This window comes from Oncorhynchus masou, chromosome 9 (genome assembly GCF_036934945.1).
Source record: "Oncorhynchus masou masou isolate Uvic2021 chromosome 9, UVic_Omas_1.1, whole genome shotgun sequence".
Taxonomy (NCBI): Eukaryota; Metazoa; Chordata; class Actinopteri; order Salmoniformes; family Salmonidae; genus Oncorhynchus; species Oncorhynchus masou.
The window spans coordinates 65132135-65157271 of NC_088220.1; the positions used below are offsets into that span (position 1 = coordinate 65132135).

At 43.5% G+C, this 25137-nt stretch overlaps 1 protein-coding gene across 1 annotated transcript; it reads right to left on the reverse strand.

Moving 5' to 3' along the window:
• Positions 1-212: 212 nt before the first annotated feature.
• LOC135546481 (zinc finger and BTB domain-containing protein 16-A-like) lies at positions 213-25011 on the reverse strand. Its single transcript, XM_064974939.1, has 7 exons — positions 24923-25011; positions 21682-22969; positions 16805-16905; positions 14020-14106; positions 6726-6896; positions 3634-3801; positions 213-3467 (listed from the first exon to the last, which is right to left on the reverse strand). The coding sequence occupies exons 2-7, from the start codon at positions 22875-22877 to the stop codon at positions 3238-3240; spliced, it is 1953 nt and encodes a 650-aa protein (XP_064831011.1). The 5' UTR covers positions 22878-22969; positions 24923-25011; the 3' UTR covers positions 213-3237.
• Positions 25012-25137: the final 126 nt, after the last annotated feature.

The following is a 25137-nucleotide window of genomic DNA, read 5'->3' on the forward strand; positions in this document are numbered from 1 at the left end:
ATCCCTTCCCTCATCTGTAGCAGCTAGTCAAACCCACCCAGCTGTTAGTCTGGCATCGTGCCACTAAGGGTCACCAAACCGCCTGTCATGACTTCAGCCGCATGCTACAGTGAGACAGGAAAACACAACCCTTTTTTATTGTCATGTTTATTTTTGCTACTTTATTTTGAAAGGTGCAAATAAAATGTATTATTATTGACACAACCTTCATGGATCTTTTTGGTATTTTATTAGGATCCCCATTAGCTGTTGCGAAAGCAGCAGCTGCTCTTCTTGTGGTCCACACAAAACATGACACAATACAGAACAATAATAGACAAGAACAGCTCAAGAACAGAACTACATACAATTAGCATTTTGATATTTTATAACATCTTCAAACATGGAACATATTCCTGTAGTGCATGTGAATAGTATGCACCAAAACCAGACAGTAAGAACTCACTTTACTTGACTGATGACACAATAAAGATCTGCACTGTAAAATAGTTTCTATTTTATTATTTTTTCATCATGCCACAGAACACTGATGCGTAAAAAGATCTGTGCCTGAATCAACACTGAGAAAACACTTGCACACACAGTGTTACAAAGCTGTAATGCAAAGGGATTTAACACACATGGCAAGAAGAACAACCCTGATTGGACACCAGGACAAGCACTGACTGAACTGGTGCTGAGGTAGACAAACATTTACATAATATCTACCTACATGATGATCATCACATCCTGCTAGTACACATACCAAATAAAACTACTTCTGCTTTGTTACAACATAGAACGATCAAAGAAAACACTTTTTTGAAAGAGCTTTGTTAGTTTTGGTCCACCACGGAAATCCTAAGATCCTTATAGTGCATGTGTTTGTAGAGTAGAACAGTAGTACAGTGAGGATGAGTCGGTGCTTTTAATTGTTTTCATGGCATTGAGTGTTGGCTTGTTGTTCTAGAAGGTCATAGTGTTACATAGACCCATATATGCTGAATTTGTAGCTTTATAAAGGTTATTAACAATACCACGATGTATTCTGTGTCTTCTGTGCATTTTATCCCCATTCAACAAGACAGAACATTTTGAAAGAAAATCTCACACGTAAACTTTGCTTTGAGGCTTGAGGTGCCTGGGGCATAATACCATAGTCATTAGAACAAGTATCTTGTTTCAAATGACAATGTTTAGACAATAGCGTCTACTATGGCATGGCAGTGAAAATCAGTTCTTCACCAACAATAAACAAACACCCAGGAACAACAACGGTCAACACAACAAACATATACTGTATTCATGTATTCAGCACATCTATTCTCCATTTATAAAAGAGGCACAGGGAGGGCTCACTCAAATCAGACTCCAGAGACTTACAAAACACACAAGAAAAGATGTTTCTGAAATCAAAACAAATGTAAACAAATTGCAGATCACTGTAATACAAAAATACAACATTTTAAAATCAGAGAAGCCCTCTTTTGGCTCTCGTCTAGGAATAAGATACAATCACATTTACAGCAACAGACATCACAACTGACGATAACCTGCTTTTAGTGATTCAACCTTTCACGTTTAGTAAAAAGACAACACTTTTACTCACATGTTCTTTCTTTTCACTTAGAAAATGTTTTAATTCTGTGGTTTAACAGACTGCTATAATTCTACTGATAAAAAAATTATTCACACAAAAGTCACTTTGAAGGCTTTCAAATCTTTTTTTCTACCCAACAGGCAACCGTCCAAATCAATTCCATTGATTCATTCTCAGAACATTTCAAGCCGCTTCACCAATATAAAAGGACATTTGAAGGTAAAGCTACAGACGGTGGATGAAAACACAATGAAAAACACCAGTTCTAAGATGTGCTATTGCCTCTGTGCAAAGGTTGAAGATCGAAGAGGGAGCGCTTATTCTAATATCAAAATAAACGGCCTTGAGGTTGGGTAAAAAATAACCAACACCTATTTGGTAACAAAATCGATGCATGACATAAATAGCAAAACCTGTTACACCTTAATGCTTGTCAATCAGCATGAGCAGATAGACTAACTGACAGGTAGGGGAAATTATATGCTAAATATGCGCACTGGAAAAATAAGACACAAATTAAATCAAGTTTATGGAGACCATTCAAGTAAAACATGCAAAAAACAAACACCCCAAAAAAGCAATTACAGGAAATGTGACAGGAAATAATAACCCAGGAAATATTTGTTTGTCTCAACCAATCTACGTAGTAAGGGTGGCAATAGTACTGCAATTCGACCAGAGAAGTTCTACGTCTCACAATCAGAGTCACAGCAGATAGAACTCAATATCCCTTCTAGTGCAACACTTTCACTGCTGTGGTAACCTGACCAGTAGTCTTTCAGCCTTCAACACATGTGGAGGTTTAATGTAATAACAGATAACACTTTCACTGCTGTGGTAACCTGACCAGTAGTCTTTCAGCCTTCAACACATGTGGAGGTTTAATGTAATAACAGATAACACTTTCACTGCTGTGGTAACCTGACCAGTAGTATTTCAGACTTCAACACATGTGGAGGTTTAATGTAATAACAGATAACACTTTCACTGCTGTGGTAACCTGACCAGTAGTCTTTCAGCCTTCAACACATGTGGAGGTTTAATGTAATAACAGATAACACTTTCACTGCTGTGGTAACCTGACCAGTAGTCTTTCAGCCTTCAACACATGTGGAGGTTTAATGTAATAACAGATAACACTTTCACTGCTGTGGTAACCTGACCAGTAGTATTTCAGACTTCAACACATGTGGAGGTTTAATGTAATAACAGATAACACTTTCACTGCTGTGGTAACCTGACCAGTAGTCTTTCAACCTTCAACACATATGGAGGTTTAATGTAATAACAGATAACACTTTCACTGCTGTGGTAACCTGACCAGTAGTCTTTCAGACTTCAACACATGTGGAGGTTTAATGTAATAACAGATAACACTTTCACTGCTGTGGTAACCTGACCAGTAGTCTTTCAGCCTTCAACACATATGGAGGTTTAATGTAATAACAGATAACACTTTCACTGCTGTGGTAACCTGACCAGTAGTCTTTTAGCCTTCAACACATATGAAGGTTTAATGTAATGACAGATCATTGTGGCAATTCGTGATAAAAGCAATCAAACCACAGAAATTATCAACTTACTTCTCTTTAGAGGAAATAATAAGATGAAAAACCTGCCCACACATAGGATAGTGTGTCTTAGTGTCTAAGTCCTACTCAGACGTAGCATACGTACAGGTAGGTCTTCTCTATCCTCCAGTCCAGGGGCACATCCTCGGGTCTGTGGCTCTTCATGTGTTTCTGCATGGCTGCCAGGCTGGGGCAGAAGTCCTGGCAGATGGTACACTGGTAGGGCGACGCTCCGTTGTGGGTGCGCAGGTGCTTGATCATGGCAGAGTAGTCCCTGGATCGCTGGTGACAGATCTTGCACTCAAATGGCTTCTCACCTATATGAATACAACAGCATAGTCGTGAAACCTTTCCTTGACTATGCACTAAAACCAGTGGTACTATCTGACACACATTGGTTTGACCTGTGTGTATGCTGTTATGAACACAAAACAATCTAAAGTGGGAGTGTGTTATTATTACGACCACACACTGCTCTCTAACCTGTGTGTACGCGGTAGTGGGTCTCCAGCTGGTGCTTGAGGCTGAACCTTTTGCCACAGCCGTTACACTCGTAAGGCTTCTCTCCCGTGTGGATGCGTTTGTGTCCCCTCAACATGCCATCGTCCCGGAAACAGCTCCCACAGAACTCACACTCAAACGGGTGGTCACCTGGAGACAAGTTAGACACAGGTTGGGTAAAGGTTGGATATACGTTGTTACAGGTTTCATAATGCTAAACAGTATCAAACGGTTCAGGTAGGCCTCCGAGCTTCAGCAAATAGTGTTACTTTATTTTCCAACATAATTTGCAAATACATTCTGAAAAAAATCCTACAATGTGATTTTCTGGATATTTTTTTCTCATTTTATCTGTCATAGTTGAAGTGTACCTATGATGAAAATTTCAGGCCTCTCATCTTTTTAAGTGGGAGAACTTGCACAATTGGTGGCTGACTAACTACTTTTTTGCCCCACTGTATGTGTGACTTCCATGTTGAGGCCCTCTTTGCGGGTGTGGAGTGCATGGGGTGGGAAGGAGTTGCATAGGTCTGATCTGAGGGGGCCTAAATGGGGTGTGGGCATGGTTGACTTGGGGGGTTGTTGATTGGTTGGGGTGGGGGTGTGGTTGTGGCTGATGGTGTTGTGGTCTGGATGTAGGTGTGGGTCCTCTATGAGTAGATCCGGGGGAGGGGGGTCCCGCAGGTCTGGGAGAGTGTCTCCCTGGTCTGGACGTTGTGTCTATTGATCTGTTGCTCCTGTGTGAAGTGTTGGGGCTGTGTTTGAGAGCGTTGTCCTTTAGTGTCCGGCGAAGGTGGGCACTGCAGCCTTGTATAGGTGGACCTGGTCATAAAGGCTGTTCAAGTCCAGCGTGGAGTGGTGGACCAGGTAAACATTTGGTTTTGAAGCACAGTCATGGGAAATACTTGCGTTTACCCGCTGTATGGTAGCAGGGTGGAAGTCTTTTCGTGGTAGCAGGGTGGATATAACCACTTGTGCATTGGGGAAAGTGGAATGTTCAGCTGTGGTGTCGAGAGTTTTGCCGGGATCTGAGGTGGGCTGTTCTGCTGGCTTCTCTGTGGGGGTGGCCACCTCTCCAGTGGGTTGTTCTCTGTAACCTGCCATCACCCTCACCCTCTCATCCAGCAGTCTGATCCTCTCCTCTAGTGCTCTGAAATTCTCCTGCTTTTTCTCCTGTTGAAGTTGTCCCACCACAGTCCAGAGTGCAGATATGTCTCCCTCCACCTCCAGGTCTGGTTAAGGGGGTGTTGTTGTGCTGGACTGTTGTCTGGGTCTGTGCTGACTGGAGTGTAATCACCTCCTGTTCCAGCTTCACCTGCCTGACCAGTTGATTTCTTCAAACCAAGCTGCTTACCTATTGCAGATTCAGTCTTCCCAGCCTGGTGCAGGTCTACAATTTTGTTTCTGGTGTCCTTTGACAGCTCTTTGGTCTTGGCCATAGTGGAGTTTGGAGTGTGACTGTTTGAGGTTGTGGACAGGTGTCTTTTATACTGATAACAAGTTCAAACAGGTGCCATTAATACAGGTAACGAGTGGAGAACAGAGGAGCCTCTTAAAGAAGAAGTTACAGTTCTGTGAGAGCCAGAAATCTTGCTTGTTTGTAGGTGACCAAATACTTATTTTCCACCATAATTTGCAAATAAATTCAGATTTCTTTTGTTGATTTTCTGGATTTTTTTCCTTCTCATTTTTCAACTGGGTGAATGTATCCTTCATTTCAATGAAGGAGTAGTACTCTGTGCTGGGAGGTTGACTTTCTGCTTGGGGTTGCCTGTCTGTGGGGTTATATAATGAAGAGGTCTGGTCTGACCTGCTCGGGGTGTGGGTATCTTCTCAAGGGAGAGCTTCTCCTGCTGAGCTAATTCTTTGATTAGGTGAAAGTCCAGCTGAAACTGTTTGGGGTTGCCCTGTACAATACTGTTCCAGACTTATAGAGATGTATATATTAGCTGACTCAGAGTCCTCGTTGTCTAGTATCCCGAGTTTCCACCCCTCGGTAACACCCCACCCTCTTAACAGAGGGGTAGTGTGCTAATATAGCACTATGTCATGCCAGGGGATGGTCTGTGTGGAAGATGAGGTTGCTGATGTTCCCACTTTTATAATAGTCAGCAAAAAGTGTCTCTTGATTTTCCATAAGGAGCTTCATTTTGTGCTCTTTTCGTGTCTTGTCATTCTTTACATAAACAGGGTACTATATTTTAATTACCTCTGAACAGCGGGAGGCAGCTTCTAAGGCCTCTCCATTTGGTTGGAGTAGACTGCGCGACTCTCCTGCCATTGTTGGGCTAAAGGGCTTTGATACCTCTCACGTGACAAGTTGTATCAAGCTTGGTAGCCTTATCTTGGCATTCAGAGTCCTCATAAAATAATGTAATGTATCATCTCCTTGGCTTTTGGAAATGAAATATAGCTTCAGACTAAACATTACTCACTCAGTTCCAGGTTGGATGGTGTTTCCAGGTTTCTGTTGTTTTTCAGAGCATTTTCTGTATAGCTTTGGAATAATTATCTTTGGTAGTCTCTCTCTGAGAAAAACACAGATATTTGCTGTTCTGTAGATATTTATTTTGGTTTGCTCTGTCATTTGGGGAGAACTGCAGTAGAACTGACAGGCATTAATGGCAGGGGCCTAGAAGGCTGTGTCTAAGAACATAAACACATAAACTGGATAAAATAGCCTCAAACATAACACTGGCCATAACGAAGCATTGCTGTCATCAGGAAAGTGAATCATAGCGGAGTTTATTAACGTTAAGTGAACATAAACATGATAAATTAAGTGAAACTGACTGTAGACTGAAATTAAAAAACTCTGGTCTCATGCTACTTCAGTCTACTTCCAAGAGAGAAGTAGTAGTTCAAGTTATTTAAAGATTAAAGGCTTGAGGTTTATGGTTTATAGGAATTGATCTCATTGCAGCTTTGGATTGTGTGTTAGTGTAGGCGATGATGTTGACGGATATGACGGTGATGATGATGATGATGATGATGATGAAAACAGTGAAGATGATGAAAACAGTGGTGGTGGTGATGATGACGAAGATGACATAGGACATAGATGCAGTCCTTACCTGTGTGTGAGCGCAGGTGGCGTTTGAGGGTGGTGTGGCTGGGGAAGGTGTGGTCACAGTGGCTGCAGACGTAGCTGTGCATCCCTGCATGGACCTCCATGTGCTGCTGCAGAGCCTTCTGGGTCTGGAACCGCTTGGCACACAGAAGACAGAACACTGCCATGTCTGTCCCTGGAGACCACACAGAGACACAGACAGTTATTTCAGGACCAAACATACACTCAGTGGGGAAACTGGATCACTCAACTCTGAGCCTGAGACTCTGAGTGTTCTGATGAGAACACTTCTTTCAAAGAGCAAAGTGTTTCTACCTAAACTAACCCCCCTGACAGGCGTGAAATACATTCAGTTTGACTTTATACACTTTTCTGATTGACGTTGACTTGGAAGTCATGGTCTTTTCGAGATCTTTTTTAACACAATACACAGGATGTTGGAACTGTCAATCACATAATCAATGCCTTCTCCTTATAGGATGTTAAAAGTGGAATTATTCTCCTCAATCCCCATCAAGCCTGTGTTCAAGCAGCCTCTGAAGTCCTCTGTGTCTGTTTACAGAGAGAGGCTGATAGCAGCTCCACCCTGAACGATGCCTCCACTATGAGCTATGTGCTGAATGTTAAGTAGTGATATCAAGCCATTAAAGGCAGGACTGCAGGAAAAACACAATCCTTTTAATCCTGTGTGTGACCTGGCATCACTTTGGGGCTGCTCTCCTGTTGCACTGAGAGTGGAGCGGAATACAGATAGGGAAACACAGGCTAGTTTTACTCACACAGGATCTGTGAAGAACCACCATTAAAAACACTCACACACATTATACAGGGTTCTTACTTGTTTTTAACACTATTCAATGACCCCTTTGCTTATCCCGCTCATGAAAATCCAAATGTGACGTAGGACTGAATTATCAGTTCATCGGGTAATCAATTCCACTGATAATAATGTACGAGACTTGCAGAGAGGTGGTTAATGTTAGGTTATGAGGTCGGTATTTCTGTCTGCTCGGGTTGAGGATCATTTACAAAGCAGGTCCCATTTGCTCACGACTGGGATTCAATCAGACATATCCAGCGGTGGATCATTAGTAAACAGGAGGCTTTGCCAGCGTTTCATTGGAATTCAAGTGGGGTTGCTGAGTTGCATTTAAAATGCAGTCTGATGAGGTCCACTAAATCAAATCATTTGTTACTGTTATTGAAGTGCCTTGAGGCAACTGGCAATTAAATTGGAATTAGTACAGGAAAGAGATACAGGAACACTCACACTAATACTGGAGATTGTCAGACAGTGTTTGGAGTTCAATCAAGTTAACAAACAAGGATATTTATAGTCAATAATTCCAACAATTGCAGCAATAAATCATAGTACCTCTCTATTGTTTACCATATTCCTGCAATCCACATGCCAAAATGTCTCCCAAATCTTTATTTTATTTTAGTCATGATTACTGCCAGATACATTTCACTTATTGAACCACTACATAACCTACTCTGTGTGAGTCAGTCAGTATCTTAGTGCCTCACATTACACTTGGTCCTCTTCACAAACGACTGGGAATACACAACGTGAAAGGCCTAGCTTACATTAGGCCTCATTTATAGAATAAAATGTGTCACTAATATTCAGAATATTTCTAAGATTACATGCATCTGTGTTATTTTTCTTTTCTCTCTCGTTATTAGATATTGATCATGGGACTTGATGGAATTAAAGTAGGCTATGAGCTTGCTGTGGTTTAACCTAAACGGCACTAGGAGAATTTAGCATCAATTCTACTCAATAACAAAGAAGAGAGAAGATGAGAGATGTTCTCCAATCCACACAATGCAGCAGAAAGAGGGCCTACTGGAATGCACTGCACCTGTTAACTAGCTTTATTCCAGTGGCCATCTATCTTCACAATAGAAACACAATGTGGTTTGGACCCTCAATGGCCAGATCCATTAGTCATAGGCTCTTCATGCAACTCCTACACTTCCAGGCTTTGTGTAGTAGCCTAATGATCAGGGCTTTTCTCACCCACAGACCACAATGTTTTACCGATGGACAAAAGATCTTCCCTGTACCGCCCCCAACCCCGACGAGACAGGAAAGCTTCTCTGTTATGTCTCACTGTCCAGCTGACTATCTACTTTCTTTAGTTCCAGATGTTTTTCTACAGAAGCAGAGCTACCTCTTGACTGGAATGCAGCAACAATCTGGGCTAAATGAACATGTATCCTGAAAAGTAAAAAAGACCTTTAGGAACTGCAGAATCCATTCTGTGCTGCTTGACCGGTGGTACTAATGGAGAATCATCTAAGAAATGTGTCAAGCCGTTCGATCTCCATGTGTCAGCAGGGGGGAGTGCTCTCTACTCTTCTACTCCCTCTCGCCTCCAACATGCTGGATAGGACCTCAACTGATACAGTACCATGAGTTACTTCAGTTCTGTACGATTTCCCTCAGAAAATGTTCTCACGCAGTATCATTCCTCAGCTCTTCTCATTCATTCATTCTTGAAATGACCATTTAATGACCATTCCCATATGTCTGCATTCTGCCTATTTTGAGCACTAAACCATTAAACAGTATGGATTCATTCTTGTTCTACTTGTCATGTCCTGCTTCTAGACACTCAGATGCTCAGTCAATACCCTCTCATCCCACTGCCATGAAAATAATGTAAAACTGTCAAAACAAAAGTTGTCGCTTAACAATGATCTCAGGCCCACCTCCAGTGATAACTCCTTGAGTAATAGAGTAGTTACCAGAAACAACTCAACTTAATTGAAAGGAAATAACAGAAGCACTAATACAAATAGTCCCTTAAATAAAAGCAGTAGATAAAAGTGACAGAGACAGAGGTGCAGCACATACAGTATGTATCTATGCTGACATTCATTAGTTTGATGACTACCCGCACCAGTGCACTCTGTTAACTTTCACACCTAAACACTTGCTTTCACAGCACCTTTTTTCCAGTAGGCTTTTCTCCTTAGTGCAGAGCAGCCTTTCTGTGAGAAAACACAATCTCCAGTAGGCATGCCCCTGCTCCCACTGCCCCCTGCTTTCTCACCCTTAACCAGACAAAGGGACTGGGATTTGGTCTTCTGACCTCTTGACCCTAGGTCCTCAATGCGGTAAACACCATGTAATCAATGGTATTCCTCAAAGGCTGGATGGCTGACTGAGCATTGTGCATCTATTGAGTCACACAGGGGAGGGGCCTTGCAGACATTCCACAGAGAACGATTACTTAACTTCAGTATAGTTTCTCTCAGTAAACTTTAGACAGACAGCGTATACAGAACTAAACTCATTCTAGAGTTCCTATGTTCCAATTAAAAGAGGTGCCAAGAAACAAGACATTTCATAAAAATATTCTAGCCAGGAAGTTCAGCCTGATAGTTTAATTAAACGTCAACCGTTTATCAGATCAGACATCAGATCCGAACATGACATGGGAGCATTTACATAACAGCCTGTCAATAGTCCAACTAAGGCAGGGAACACAGAGGAAGTGGCTCAACAGACAAAAACATGTCTCTAGGCAACCAGATTGGATCATGGTCCTCCTTGGGGTGAAGTGTTCAAACTAATCCCTCCATTCACAAATAAGCAAAGCCTGTTCTTTTTCTGAAGACGAACTAAAGTTTCCCCACGCTGTGAATCTCACAGTAACCCCACTGCAAATTGAACAAGGGATTGCATAATGTTTATACAGATCTCTGTAATGTTAACCCTCTTTAGGTTTAGTTCACCATAGATCTCCATCTAATCTCATTGGTCTGTGCAGGTCTCACCATAACTACACTACAAAGCAACCATGGACTGCTCCTTTAAACCAGTATACAGTTAAAGAGCTGTTTTGCTCAACCTACACAGTGGCTCTGGGAAATACTGAGCTATGAAGCTAAAGAGTTTAAACTCATTTTCTAAAGATCGTTGAAAGAGTTGAAAGTACTATGTCACACTCTTTAAAGATCTTATTGGGTTAAGTCAGATTCACTGAAAGGAGCTATGACTGATTGGCTCAACATCAGGGCGCTATGAGTAAAACTCCTAATATGGCTCACCTCAGCATGTTCACTCACTAGCTGCCCCTGTGACCCAGTTACACATATACACTATGTACATTACATTGAGCATTGAGCAATGAGCACCAGACCGTATATGACCCAATGCCTTCCCTATGGGTAAAAGATTTTGAAAATACGTATTTTTGGTTGAAAAGACATTGAAAAGACCGTGAAATTACATGGGAAATATGTCTTTCAACCAATTTTGCACACTGGGTTCAGACTGCGTCCCTGTAGACTATACGTTATGATAAGTCTAGAGACAGACAGTAACCTTACAGAACCTCAGATGATCCCAGGTAGGCCAGCCACTGATCAGCAGACCGCTAATCTACCAGAGTGAAGAACAACCAGCTCAATAATTAATGCAACAAGAGATACGTTGCTCGTGTTTAACCACCCTTCCATCTTCCATGGCCCGTTTCATTGAGGTCACCTGCTGTCTCCATTCTGGACGTTTAGCATATTTTGTCAATAACATTCACTATGAAGTACATGAAGACAGGGTAGAAGCCTACAGGGCCTGAATGACTGGACGAGCACTAGACAGTGTGTACTTTGTAGCTAGAGGCCAGCAAAATAGACTGGGGTGTAAGTAGAGTACAGTATGACTCAGTACTTGAAGATCTGTACCAATGATTAGCTATTTATAAGTGGAATGGGGGTATACATTTCAACCGATTGCATATTCATTATTGTGAATGCAGCTTGCACAATAATTATTGCGTAATTAGAGGAGGTCTATTTCATTGAGAAGGGGCTATGCTATGCACTTAGGCAGTATTGAATGTACAAGAAAGTGTGATGGAGTAGGATGTGTTCTCTGTATAATAGGGGTTATGTGTACTGTGGACATTCAGTACAGGAAGTGTTTATGTGTAGGATAAGGGTAGCTGTTTGTAAAAACACACAAAGACAGCACTCTTAGGGCCTTCTCCTGCAGGCAAGGTGGCAGAATGGTTAGCCACTATGTTCTGCACCATGTCCAGTCCATTACTACGCTCTATGATTTGCTTACATTTTCCAAAACTGTTAAAACAAGATGATACCACAGAGAACCGAGCTAACGTGGTCTAATGAAATAAGGTCATTGTTGCTTGAGAGTTTGAGATAGTTCCATTATTTTATTTTGGGCACTCACAAGTAGGTCAGAGGCAAAGCAGACGGCAACTGTGACAGAGAGGGCTGTGGCGGAGATGGAGTAAACAGCACCACATGATGTTGTTTTCCTGGGAGTCATGGCATCCAATGACACCAACCCTTCCAACCAATGCCCTCAGGAACTCCCCCTAACCAGCCCCTTAATGCCAACCCACAGCCACTCACCTCTGACATTCACATTGCCAAAACACACTCTCACTCACTGGAAATGAGCTAGGCTCTGCAGTGCAGTCCCTATAGCGTGATTGATATGAGAGCCAACCAGGTCTTTGTCAGGTAGGGGTGTTTTCCTTCTTGAGGAGAATAGATCAGTAAACTAAAGGGCTATGGCTGCTAAGGTCTGACCTGTGATAATGTCTGTTTGGATTCCTGGCATACTGTCACATGTATTTTTGATTTTATTTGATTTAACTAGGCAAGTTAAGAACAGATTCTTATTTACAATGACGGCCTGCCCCGGCCTAACCCAGATGATGCTGGGTCGTCCCTATGGGACTCCCAATCACGGCCGGATGTGATACAGCCTGGACATGGCGATATACAAAGCAATGGTAACAAGATTCATTCAGCCAGTGATCACAAAGGTTATAAACCTAGGATGTGTTGAAAGTATAATCAAAAGAGGATCATAGCGCACTTAAAGTTTGATTGGTGCGTTAAACCAGTGAATCCTTCTTCAGTGTTTAAGTTACACACTGAAGAAGGCAAATAAGCAAAAACGTCTGTTTATGGTATCCTGATGCAGTAAGAATATATATTGTTTTAAAGAAATAAGCTTTATGTGACATCTTTCTGAGTGCAGAAGACCTGTCAGAAGACCTGTATAAGAACATACAGTGAATGCATATTCTAAAAGAGAATGTGTACAGTAGCTGAATTCCATAAAACCACCAAACAGCTCCAAAAGAATCATACCATTCTGGTCAGAGCACGAAGTGTACAAAGTGACAGTAAGAGGGCCATTTATCACACTAGACCAAGTTGAGATCATGACAAAATGAGTGTGTAATGCCATCCTGTACCCTGCACTAGATACGCTGCCAAGCCGATAACTGACCCCTGGATGTTTACAACCTGAAGGAGAGGAGGTAGAAACTTTAGGCATTGTTAACACCCCTCCATGCCCACAGGCATTAACTATTCATATTGTGTGTGGCACCTGGAGTTACAGTTACATGCCAATGCTTCAGAGCGGATTATCAGCTTTCTCTGACAGTAGCAGAAAAGGTGTGGATTCTGACACTCATTGTGGATCGACTGTATGGTTTGTCTAAGGTAGAGTTTAATTTAGATACTGTAATGACTGGAATTCAGGCACTGGGAGAGGGTCTGAATATTTGGAAGGAAGACAAACATAGGCAGTTTTTCTTTCAACCTCATTTGTGTAACTTCGGTAGGAGATACCCAGTCACCTGATTAGAGGAGTGTCTCGCTAATTAAAACAAATGTCCATTATCTTCTGAGATAGAGAGGATAAATAGAATCTATCACCATGAGATCATTCCCAAACAAAATGTGTTGATCCAAGTTGTTGACGTGAGTCAGAGCCATAGAGTAACAACCCTCTGGGCTCATCACGCACATAGCCTAGATGCATGGCATATCTATGACACTGTCATGTACTTGCAGTGTGGCTTAGGCTTGCCTGGCGTGTCAGGCTTGCCAGCACCGTGGTAAATAGGCATGCACCCACACGGGACACCAGGAGATATTAGTTGGTGATATCTGAGAGGGCCTTCCTGTCCTCGCTAGCCGCTGATAAATTATGGAGCAACATGACAGGGACAGTTTAACCCTGCCAGCACAATAACAAGGATGTTAATCCCCATAGTCATACGTTTATTAAACACTTTTTTGAATAAGCAGCAAGACAGGCAGAATACATTACATATGCAGACCTCAAACGGTGTCTTGTCAATTGTAGCCTGCTTGTTTAAGGGTAGTGAATGAGTGTTTGTGAGTCATTTGGTACCTGTACGTTTTCAACCGTGAGCTATGTTTGTCTGTGTGTGTCTGTGTCTGTCAGACAGTACCTGTGTGCGTGTGTCTCTGTGTCTGTCGTACAGTACCTGTGTGTGTCTGTCTGTGGGCCTCCAGAGCGTCTTCAGCAGAGAATGTAGCTCCACACTGATCACACACCAGGGCCTCAGCTCCAGCTGCAGGGGGACATCTCAGTCATGTGTCATCATCAAACACTCAAGATATGGTGTACATTCTTTTGTGAGATGTAAACATTCATGTATACAGTATGAGAAAACAATCAGCAATTTGTACAAAATAATTATGATCATGCTGTAGAGGGTGAATTTGATGGATGGGATTCATGGTTATGGCAACCAATGAGCATCTGAATCTCAGATGGCTATAAAAGCTCCACTTTTACTTCCGAATCAAACCACATTTTTAAAAGGTGAGAAAGCTGTTGGATTATAACCCATTTCAAACCTTGAGCCAATGCAATGCTCTATTTAAAGGTCACTAAGTAACCATCCTCTTCTGTATACACTTTGGTTGTTTACAGTTACATTATGAGTCACACAGAGTAAAAAAGACCAGAACCCATTGGAAAAAACACAACTCTGGCTAAACAATGGCACCAGACAGTGTTCCATGGCCTCTCTATTTCACAGTGAGGAGCTGAGCTGAAGAGTTGTATTTACCCTGTTATCAGGCTCTGAACAGTACACAGCCTGTCTGCCTGAGTTGACACAGAAGGACTGGGTGTTCTGTGCACAGCAGACAATCTGAGCCTGCGGCACATGCCTTTATCAAAAACACTCCCAAGCCATCTCCCTCAGTAAAACACAGCACCCTGCTCACCTTTGGAATGCCCTTGTCTTTTCCTATGAAGAGATCAGAGAAGACAAGGGCACTGACACCACTCAGCTATAGGAGATGCCAGTTGCTCTGACAAGTGGCGATTCTGTACACACACACACACACACACACACACACACACACACACACACACACACACACACACACACACACACACACACACACACACACACACACACACACACACACACACACACACACACACACACACACACACACACACACACACACACTCCCAGCTGTTTGGATGTGGGCTGGCTAGTGGTGAAATGTAAATCGGTTTCAGATCCATACTGGCCCAGGGCTTATTCACTGATCTATTTTCTGCTCAGCTGGCTTTAAATGAAGTTAAAATGACTAATTAAAACGCCCACAAGCTTTGGAAACTGGGAGCGCTACAGCCTAAATGTAGTCCTCTTTCAACTCTCCCCACCTCCCTGTACAGCTGCACTAGTCCCAGTGCTGTAGCTAGCTACAATCACCTCATCCGCAGATTTCACCTCATTTCAGATATTTGACATTTATCTTGGAAACAAAACATTTCAGCACACTATGTAGCCTTTTCATAGATGTAGGTAGGTGATGTACTGCAGTGCTGTCCTTGGCTGAGAGAAGCATTTTAAGGACAGAACATTATATGTTGTGTGTGTGTGTGTGTGTCGTGTTCTGTGACAGTGTGTCCAGTGTGTTATGTTCTGTGACAGTGTGTCCAGTGTGTTATATTGGGAGATTGCGCGTGATTAGGGAGGAAGAGAATATAGTGCATTGTCTTGTGCCGTCAAAGGCATGGAGTGTGCTCTCATCCATAAACCATCAAACTGTCTCCAGACGCGGCTGCAATAGTCCTCCATCAAAACACTTTGTCTGGCATACCAAAATACGAGCCAGCATCGAGCTGAATACCAAATCAGCCCATTAGAGCTGTGGCGCACTGGCTCCTTAGCAACCAACAGAGGGTCTAAAGGCTGCTATGGGCTATACGGCAACGCACAATGACAATGAAATAAGATCAAACTCTTTCTTTTTGTACAATACAGAGGCTATATATTTTGTTCATGAATACAAATTAGATGAAATAAAGGTTTCAGAAATCTATTTGTAATGAAAGATCAAAGTATCTAAATGGTTTTGTAACAGGCCTATATTACACACACTATAGCCAGTATGTCTCATCAGGTCATACCGAAGCAGACAGGATGAGTAAAGGAGAGTAGCCGTTTGCCAACTAGCAGAATACTTACTGTATGTCGTGACCTGATGCAACTATCATTCAGATCATAGAGTTCCAAACATGGATTAAAATGTGTCTACTGTGAGAGATCAGGTAGTTTATGAACACAGTTTGGAGAAAGGGAACCTGTCATCTGTCAGCCATCTGTCATCTCCTATCACTTTTACAGGGATCAGAGGAGAGGAAAGACAGATCAGAAGAGAGGAAAGCCAGGGTATAGCAGCATTGTTTCTATTCTTCCTTACATCAGAGTGGGGTTTCTGTTTATATTTTTGTTTCATTTTTAAGCCCTCTCTCCGCCTACTCTCCTCCCCTTCTCCTGCTCTATTTTGGATAAAGTGGCTGGGAGAGCAGTCAGGTCTGATTAAGTCGGCGTTTGGGTACAGTGTGTTCCTGGACACACATCTGCGAGCGAGCCATCACACACGCTTCGGAGCACTGGCAGAACACCCAGGCCTGCCGGCAGCTGATGATGTCATCACTCAGAGGGACAGCACTGGCGAGGAGCCAGACAGACTCTCCGAAAAACACACACACACACACACAGATTCACAGAGAGAAGACAAAAGAGAAGACAGAGACACTGAAGATCTGACACATGCAGAGACAGTCTCAGACAGGAGACAGATAGGAGATAGACAATAAGGGAAATGCTCTTTCCTATGGATCCTTTAAGATATATATACGTGTGACATAATGAAGAGGTACGTGTGAAAGCAGTACAGCTCTATCAGGTTTTTTTTAATGGAATTTACTCAGTTATTATCATCATATGACAGTGTTACCTGAGTGACAGAGCATGTGCATCCTGAGCCGTACACTGTCTATGAAGCGTTTGCCACAGAACTCACAGCCGTGTCCCTTCTCGCCTCCACTGTGCAGCTTCCTGTGGGGACAGAGACAAAAGGACTGTGATGAGCCAATGACTGAGCCAATGACTGAGGTCTCAAAAATAGCAGACAATAGCAAAAATGTTTTTGTGCATTTTCTGAAGGGTTTTCAAAAGGCAGCAACATCATTGTCCTTGTACAGAACAGCATGTTTAATTCCATCCTGAAAGTATCCCTCTCTGTGTACTGCCGCATCATTAGAGTAAAGAGGTCTCTAAGAGTCGTGAGTCACACAGTATCACACTGTATGAATACAAAAGGAGAACGGGATAATTTTAGAAAGCACAATACAAATAAACGTGCTTACACCCACGTAAACATACAGACAGACAGAAGCACAGGCACCCACATACACATAGACACAGACACCCACGTACACATACAGACAGAAGCACAGACACCCACATACACATAGACACAGACACCCACGTACACATACAGACAGACAGAAGCACAGGCACCCACATACACATAGACACAGACACCCACGTACACATACAGACAGAAGCACAGACACCCACATACACATAGACACAGACACCCACATACAGACAGACAGAAGCACAGACACCCACATACACATACACATAGACACAGACACCCACATACAGACAGACAGAAGCACAGACACCCACATACACATACAGACAGACAGAAGCACAGACACCCACATACACATACACATAGACACAGACACCCACATACAGACAGACAGAAGCACAGACACCCACATACACATACACATAGACACAGACACCCACATACAGACAGACAGAAGCACAGACACCCACATATACATAGACACAGACACCCACGTACACGTACAGACAGAAGCACAGACACCCACATACACATAGACACAGACACCCACGTACACATACAGACAGACAGAAGCACAGACACCCACATATACATAGACACAGACACCCATGTACACGTACAGACAGAAGCACAGACACCCACATACACATAGACACAGACACCCACGTACACATACAGACAGACAGAAGCACAGACACCCACATACACATAGACACAGACACCCACGTACACATACAGACAGAAGCACAGACACCCACATATACATAGACACAGACACCCACGTACACATACAGACAGACAGAAGCACAGACACCCACATACACATAGACACAGACAGAAGCACAGACACCCACATACACATAGACACAGACACCCACGTACACGTACAGACAGAAGCACAGACACCCACATACACATAGACACAGACAGAAGCACAGACACCCACATACACATAGACACAGACACCCACGTACACATACAGACAGACAGAAGCACAGACACCCACATACACATAGACACAGACACCCACGTACACATACAGACAGACAGAAGCACAGACACCCACATATACATAGACACAGACACCCACGTACACGTACAGACAGAAGCACAGACACCCACATACACATAGACACAGACACCCACGTACACATACAGACAGACAGAAGCACAGACACCCACATACACATAGACACAGACACCCACGTACACATACAGACAGACAGAAGCACAGACACCCACATACACATAGACACAGACACCCACGTACACATACAGACAGAAGCACAGACACCCACATACACATAGACACAGACACCCACGTACACGTACAGACAGAAGCACAGACACCCACATACACATAGACACAGACACCCATGTACACGTACACATACAGACACAGACAGAAGCACAGACACCCACGTACACACACAGACAGAAACACAGACACACACGTACGCATGGAATTCAAGACACACACTCCTCTCGTAACTAGTACAAAAATTTAAAAAACTGACTTGCCACTTTGCCTGCAGCAAACCCCATGATATCATATCACACACGTCCAGCCATGCGAGGCATCATCTGCATTGTTATCCTCATATCCCCCTCTGCAGTACAATGGTCAGACAGCAGTCCTATAGACAGTTCTAAACAGACCACAGTCAAATAATAGATGATCTAATACATAGTACCAATAAAATATTAGGTCAACAAAACTCTTCAATTAAATCAAGAACACCCGTTACATCAAAATAGAATACAAAAAAAGATGATTTAACAGAAAACTAGGAAAGTGATCCACTATAAACCTGACACCTCATACGATTCCCAGCTTTCTCCTTTAGATAATTAACTTAATCAAAGCTGAAGTTAAAGTTCTGAAAAGGTGTGCTATGCCCTAACAAACTTCTCTCTCCCTGTTCTCTCCACAAATGTCAATGTGACTAAAGTGGATGATGCTCAGTGACCTGTCTCCTGACATGGACTAGCTTCATTACAACACCAGCAGTCACCAGAAGGACAGACTCCTCCAACCTTCAAACCTCTGCCTATCTCCATGACTGAGCATTGGCTAGCTAATACCCTGCTGGATGTTCTGTCATCAGGCTCTTTCAAACATTGGAGTGGCACAGGCCTGAAATGTCAACCATCTGTGTGGGAGGAGAAAGGGTAGAAGTTGGTGCTCTGACACTGATGATGGCTCGGTTGATTGATTTAGCAATGGTACCTGAGGACCGGTCTGAAGCTGTTGTTATGTCATGAGTAGCACTGCTCACAAGCTAAAGCTGAGCTGGTGTAGCACATGTCATCAACAGAGTTATGGGAAAGGTGACTCATGAGTTCACAAAAATCCTACAAGTTATAAACCCACCAACCTCTAGTCTAAACCCACCAACATCTAGTCGACCTCTAGTCTAAACCCACCAACCTCTAGTCGAAACCCACCAACCTCTAGTCTACCTCTAGTCTAAACCCACCAATCTCTAGTCTAAACCCACCAAACTCTAGTCTAAACCCACCAACCTCTAGTCTAAACCCACCAACCCCTAGTCTAAACCCACCAACCTCTAGTCTAAACCCACCAACCTCTAGTCTACCTCTAGTCTAAACCTACCAACCTCTAGTCTAAACCCACCAACCTCTAGACTACCTCTATTCTAAACCTACCAACCTCTAGTCGAAACCCACCAACCTAAGTCGACCTCTAGTCTAAACCCACCAACCTCTAGTCTAAACCCACCAACCTCTAGTCTAAACCCACCAACCTCTAGTCTAAACCCACCAACCTCTAGTCTACCTCTAGTCTAAGCCTACCAACCTTTAGTCTAAAACCACCAACCTCTAGACTACCTCTAGTCTAAACCTACCAACCTCTAGTCTAAACCCACCAAACTCTAGTCTAAACCCACCAACCTCTAGTCTAAACCCACCAACCCCTAGTCTAAACCCACCAACCTCTAGTCTAAACCCACCAACCTCTAGACTACCTCTAGTCTAAACCCACCAACCTCTAGCCGACCTCTAGTCTAAACCCACCTTCTAGTCAACCTCTAGTCTAAACCCACCAACCTCTAGTCGAAACCCACCAATCTCTAGTCTAAACCCACCAACCCCTAGTCTAAACCCACCAATCTCTAGTCTAAACCCACCAACCTCTAGTCTAAACCCACCAACCTCTAGTCTAAACCCACCAACCTCTAGTCTAAACCCACCAACCTAATTCGACCTCTAGTCTAAACCCACCAACCTCTAGTCTAAACCCACCAACCTCTAGTCGACCTCTAGTCTAAACCCACCAACCTCTAGTCTACCTCTAGTCTAAACCCACCAATCTCTAGTCTAAACCCATCAACCTCTAGTCTAAACCCACCAACCTCTAGTCTAAACCCCCACCAACCTCTAGTCTAAACCCACCAAACCCTAGTCGACCTCTAGTCTAAACCCACCAACCTCTAGTCGAAACCCACCAATCTCTAGTCTAAACCCACCAACCCCTAGTCTAAACCCACCAATCTCTAGTCTAAACCCACCAACCCCTAGTCTAAACCCACCAACCTCTAGTCTAAACCCACCAACCTCTAGTCTAAACCCACCAACCTCTAGTCTAAACCCACCAACCTCTAGTCGACCTCTAGTCTAAACCCACCAACCCCTAGTCTAAACCCACCAATCTCTAGTCTAAACCCACCAAGTCATGAGGCAGCAGTATAACTGTCAACCAGTAGCTTCTGCCTTCCCATGCTAAGAAGCCTGCTGATCCCTATAGAGGCAGGCTACTCTCCCTCCTCACTAATGCAAAGGAATGCATACCAAATGCACTCAGAGACAGTTTTAAGTATGAGTCATATCTAATTAAAAATAATCATACAGAATTGTGAAATTTAGAAACTTAGTAAACAGCTTCATTATGCCACACCATGTTTTCTAAGTGGCTAACAAAGACCCATGTCATACCTCTCATGAAGTCCCTCTATTCAAGCACAAGAGCAGGTGTCTTTTTTAAACAAATTAAGATATTCAATATCGTTGCTCCCAGGTCTTTCCTTTGAAGTCTTTTACCGTGTTAAAAGTTAATGAAGACAAAAAAAGAAAAACAATCGCTAACCTTTAAATTAGAAGTTGTTTACTACAATTTATCTCTTCCTGCACACTCTAACAAAACATTTAACCATTTAGCATAAAGACTCCAGACTCACCACACACATACACACTCCAAATCCCTCTCTTGGTCTCTCACAGACCTCCTAGTGTATTGCGACGAGATAGAGCACTTTGTAGGTGAAGGGGTGACACAATCTAATTGCATTCCACATTCAACTACATTTACTTGCCGGCACTCTTTGACAAAATACTTCCTTCAATGATACCTTGAGATCCATAATACCTAAAGACACCCTGGAGATATAACAGTGAGTTGAGTATGCAGTCTGCAGTAATCTGTACTCTACCTGTGTTGCTCCATGGCCTCTCTGTTATGCAGCTGGAGACCACAGTCCCCACAGCTCTGACTCTGACTCTGGCCCTCCCGCCTCATCCCTGCTGCAAACTGGCCCAGCCTGCTGAGGATCTCCCTGTGGAGCAGGCCTTGGGGCAGCAGTCCCCTGTAGGCCCTCAGGTCCAGGGACATGGCCAGGGAAGGGGCCACCGACATGGGCATAGGCAACCCCACCTCCCCTATGTGATTGGAGGGCATGGATGAGTAGAGGGAGGCCAGGTGTTTCTCAGCCAGCCCAGGGTAACTGTCCAGAGGAGAGTTGTTCCCCACTATGCCCCCCTCCTCTTGGCCCGAGTGCTGCTCTCTAGCCGAGGTGATGACACTGCCTCTTTGGGGGGTCCCCGGGCCCTCATCTCTGGGCTGGTCCGATTCAAAGCCTCCCTCCCCTCCGCTGGAGGACCGGCCCTCGTAGCTATTGACTTCATCCACCTGCATGTTATTGTCCTCTGTCTTTATCCTCTTAGTCAGAGGCAGGGAGGGGTGCTGTGCTCCATTGAGGCTGTACTGTAGTGGAGACTGACCCAGGCCCTCCAGACTAAGCCCTCCAACTTGTGTGGGACTAGCTACAGGGAGCCCCATAGGTAGTCCCCCTGGCATAGAGGGACTCCTGTCAGTCATGTGGTACAGTGCCAGGTGGTGCAGGGCGGTGGGGTTGATACCACCCTCCTGCATGGAATGCTTCTTGGAGATTAGCATGTTCCTCCAGTGCCTTGCCCTGCCATGTTCGCTCTCTCCAGACCCGTGGTTCCTCCCACTCAAACTCAGGTGGTCCTGCTTCTCCTCTGACTGGATGGTCTCCAGGACCTTGAGGCACTGCTCCTCCAGGTACTCGATCTCCAGGATCTCAGCGGCGTACAGCAGGTCATCCAGGTCCTCGGCCGTGGCCTGCAGGGAGGCCGTGTAGGCGTACTCCAGGATCTGCTGGAAGGTCTTGGGGGAGAGGAAGTCGAGGGCGTAGCGCAGGCTGCTGCGGTGGAACAAGATCTCAAACATCTTGCTGGTGCAGGCCAGGACGGTGCGGTGGGCCGGGAACTCCTGGCCATCCACCGTGATTATGACGTCACACAGCGTTCCCGACAGACGCATATGATTGGCCCTGTGCAGGAGCGTGGCGGGGAGGGTGGGGTTGTGGAGCTGGAGAACACCCATCTTAGTCAGATGATCCGTACAGCCTCGGACCCTCTCTGAGCCCACGCATGAGGTGTGTTCTATCCCACCTTTCCTTCAGTGTGTCTAGAAGTCTAAAGGGAGATACAGAAGAAACCACATTAAATATTCAAATCTCAGATCATGGTAATGACAGTACAATTAATAGTGAATAAGAATGGTCTGGTTGATTGCCATGTTTAAAAAAAAAGATGTCTTATGTCAATATCTTGCATGTTCAACAATTGCAGAGGGAAAGAAAAGTAATAATATTTTAGCATTGGCTGGCCAAATGTCAGGCACTGAGTTGAAATGTTGATATTGTATGGTAATGTGTCACTATAAGGAAATACTCTGGAAGGAAACACAGGAGAATTATAGATTTCCTAAATCCAGGAGTGCACCATGAGGTCTGTTTGATACTAGTCACGCACTGTATATGTCTATACTGTGCATTCGGAAAGTTTTTAGGCCCCTTGTTTTTTTCCATATTTTGTTACGTTACATACTCATTCTAAAATGGATTCAATTGCCCCCCCCCTCCCCTTCAATATACACACAATACCCCATAACCGCAAAGCAAAAACAGTTTTTAATAAATTTCGACACAATCCTGTCTCGGAGCTCTACGGACAATTCCTTTGACCTCATGGCCTGGTTTTTACTCTGACATGCACTGTAAATTGTGGGGCCTTATATAGACAGGTGTTTGCCTTTCCAAATCATGTTCAGTCCATCGAATTTACCTCAGGTGGACTCCAATCAAGTTGTAGAAACATCTCAAGGATGATCAATGCAAACAGAATGCACCTGAGCTCAATTTCGATTCTCATAGCAAAGAGTCTGAATACATATGTAAACAAGGTATTTATGTTTTTTATTTTTAATACATTTGCAAATTTTTCAAAATACCTGTTTTCGCTTTATCATTATGGGTTATTGTGTTTAGATTGATGAGCATTTAAAAAAAAAATCCATTGTAGAATAAGGCTGTAACGTAACAAAATGTGATACAAAGTCAAGGGGTCTGAATACTTTCTGAATGCACTGTATGTCATAGGCTGCAAGTGGACAGAGCCATACACTATCACATGTGCTGTAAATGCATTAGTACACACGCACTTTAACTGTATTACTGCAACAGGTAACACACGGATGCATGTACTTTTATGTCTATACTGTCTATAAACTGAGCCACTCGCTGATATGGGAGCATATGGATTGCGTAAACGATTATAGATGGGCTAAAGCGGGAACACTCCTGAATAAATCGATCTAATAAGTTACTACTATCAAACCACGATAACATTTGAACCAAATGTTAGATTTAGAAAGGTGAAAAATACCGTTCACAATCACACACATTTGGAGCGCTTTTTTAATGTTTGTAGGGGTGGCCACTCCTCAACCAATATAGCATATATAGCCTACGATCATAAAGATAAATGCTACGATAAATAGTTCCATGATTATTTGTAATATTTTCTGACCTTCAGTGACCACTGACCCATATACACTTAATGGATAATGCTGACACTCAGCCTGGGTAGTTCCGCAACAGAACGCATCAGGTGCTAACTATGCTCTGATGGATTCACGAATTCCTACCCCAAAACACCAACATGTACATTTATCTGGTCACTAACGCTCTAAACATGAAATAATTCAATATGGCCATAGTGTTAAACTGTAGGGGAGCAACACATAGCCTGGGCGCACAGCACGGCACGGCTTAGTCACGTCTCTCTCTCTGTCTGATCGTATGGCGGGCATACTAAGCAGTCAAGTTTTTAAATCCGTTACAGTAACTGCGGGAAAACTTTAGCCGCAATAACGTTTTAGGAAACGCGACTATGTATATAAAAACAAACACAAATGGATTGCCATTTAGTGAATGTCAATTAATAATTCAGCATTGTCCATAAATTGGTAACATGGTGAAGAATAGCTATTTCAGAAAGTATTTTCGATTCACCTGTGCAACGGCAGTATTACTGCAATAGAGAACATTGAAAGACAACTATTTTGCTATCATTAATTCCCCTTACCTTAGCGGCCTGTTACGTCCTCACTCAGCCGATTGCGTTATCATTCAGGCAACATCATGGCAAGGCATTTCACAGAACCCGCTCCAAACTCATCCACACTCCAAGTAGGCAAATTGTCACCCAGGCGACGTCACAGCTTTGAATGATTGTCCTCTGTTCCCGGTTCTATCAAGGCTGGAAAGAGAGACATCTACAGGGCAGCAGTCCTCACGACC

Coding starts and splice junctions, on each gene's coding strand:
- LOC135546481 (XM_064974939.1), bottom strand. CDS start 22,877: ATGGGTGTTCTCCAGCTCCACAACCCCACCCTCCCCGCCACGCTCCTG. Junction 6,897..14,019: donor CCACAGACAGACACACACAG/GTACTGTACGAC, acceptor TGTGGTCTCCAG/GGACAGACATGGCAGTGTTC. Junction 3,802..6,725: donor CCACCTGCGCTCACACACAG/GTAAGGACTGCA, acceptor ACTTGTCTCCAG/GTGACCACCCGTTTGAGTGT.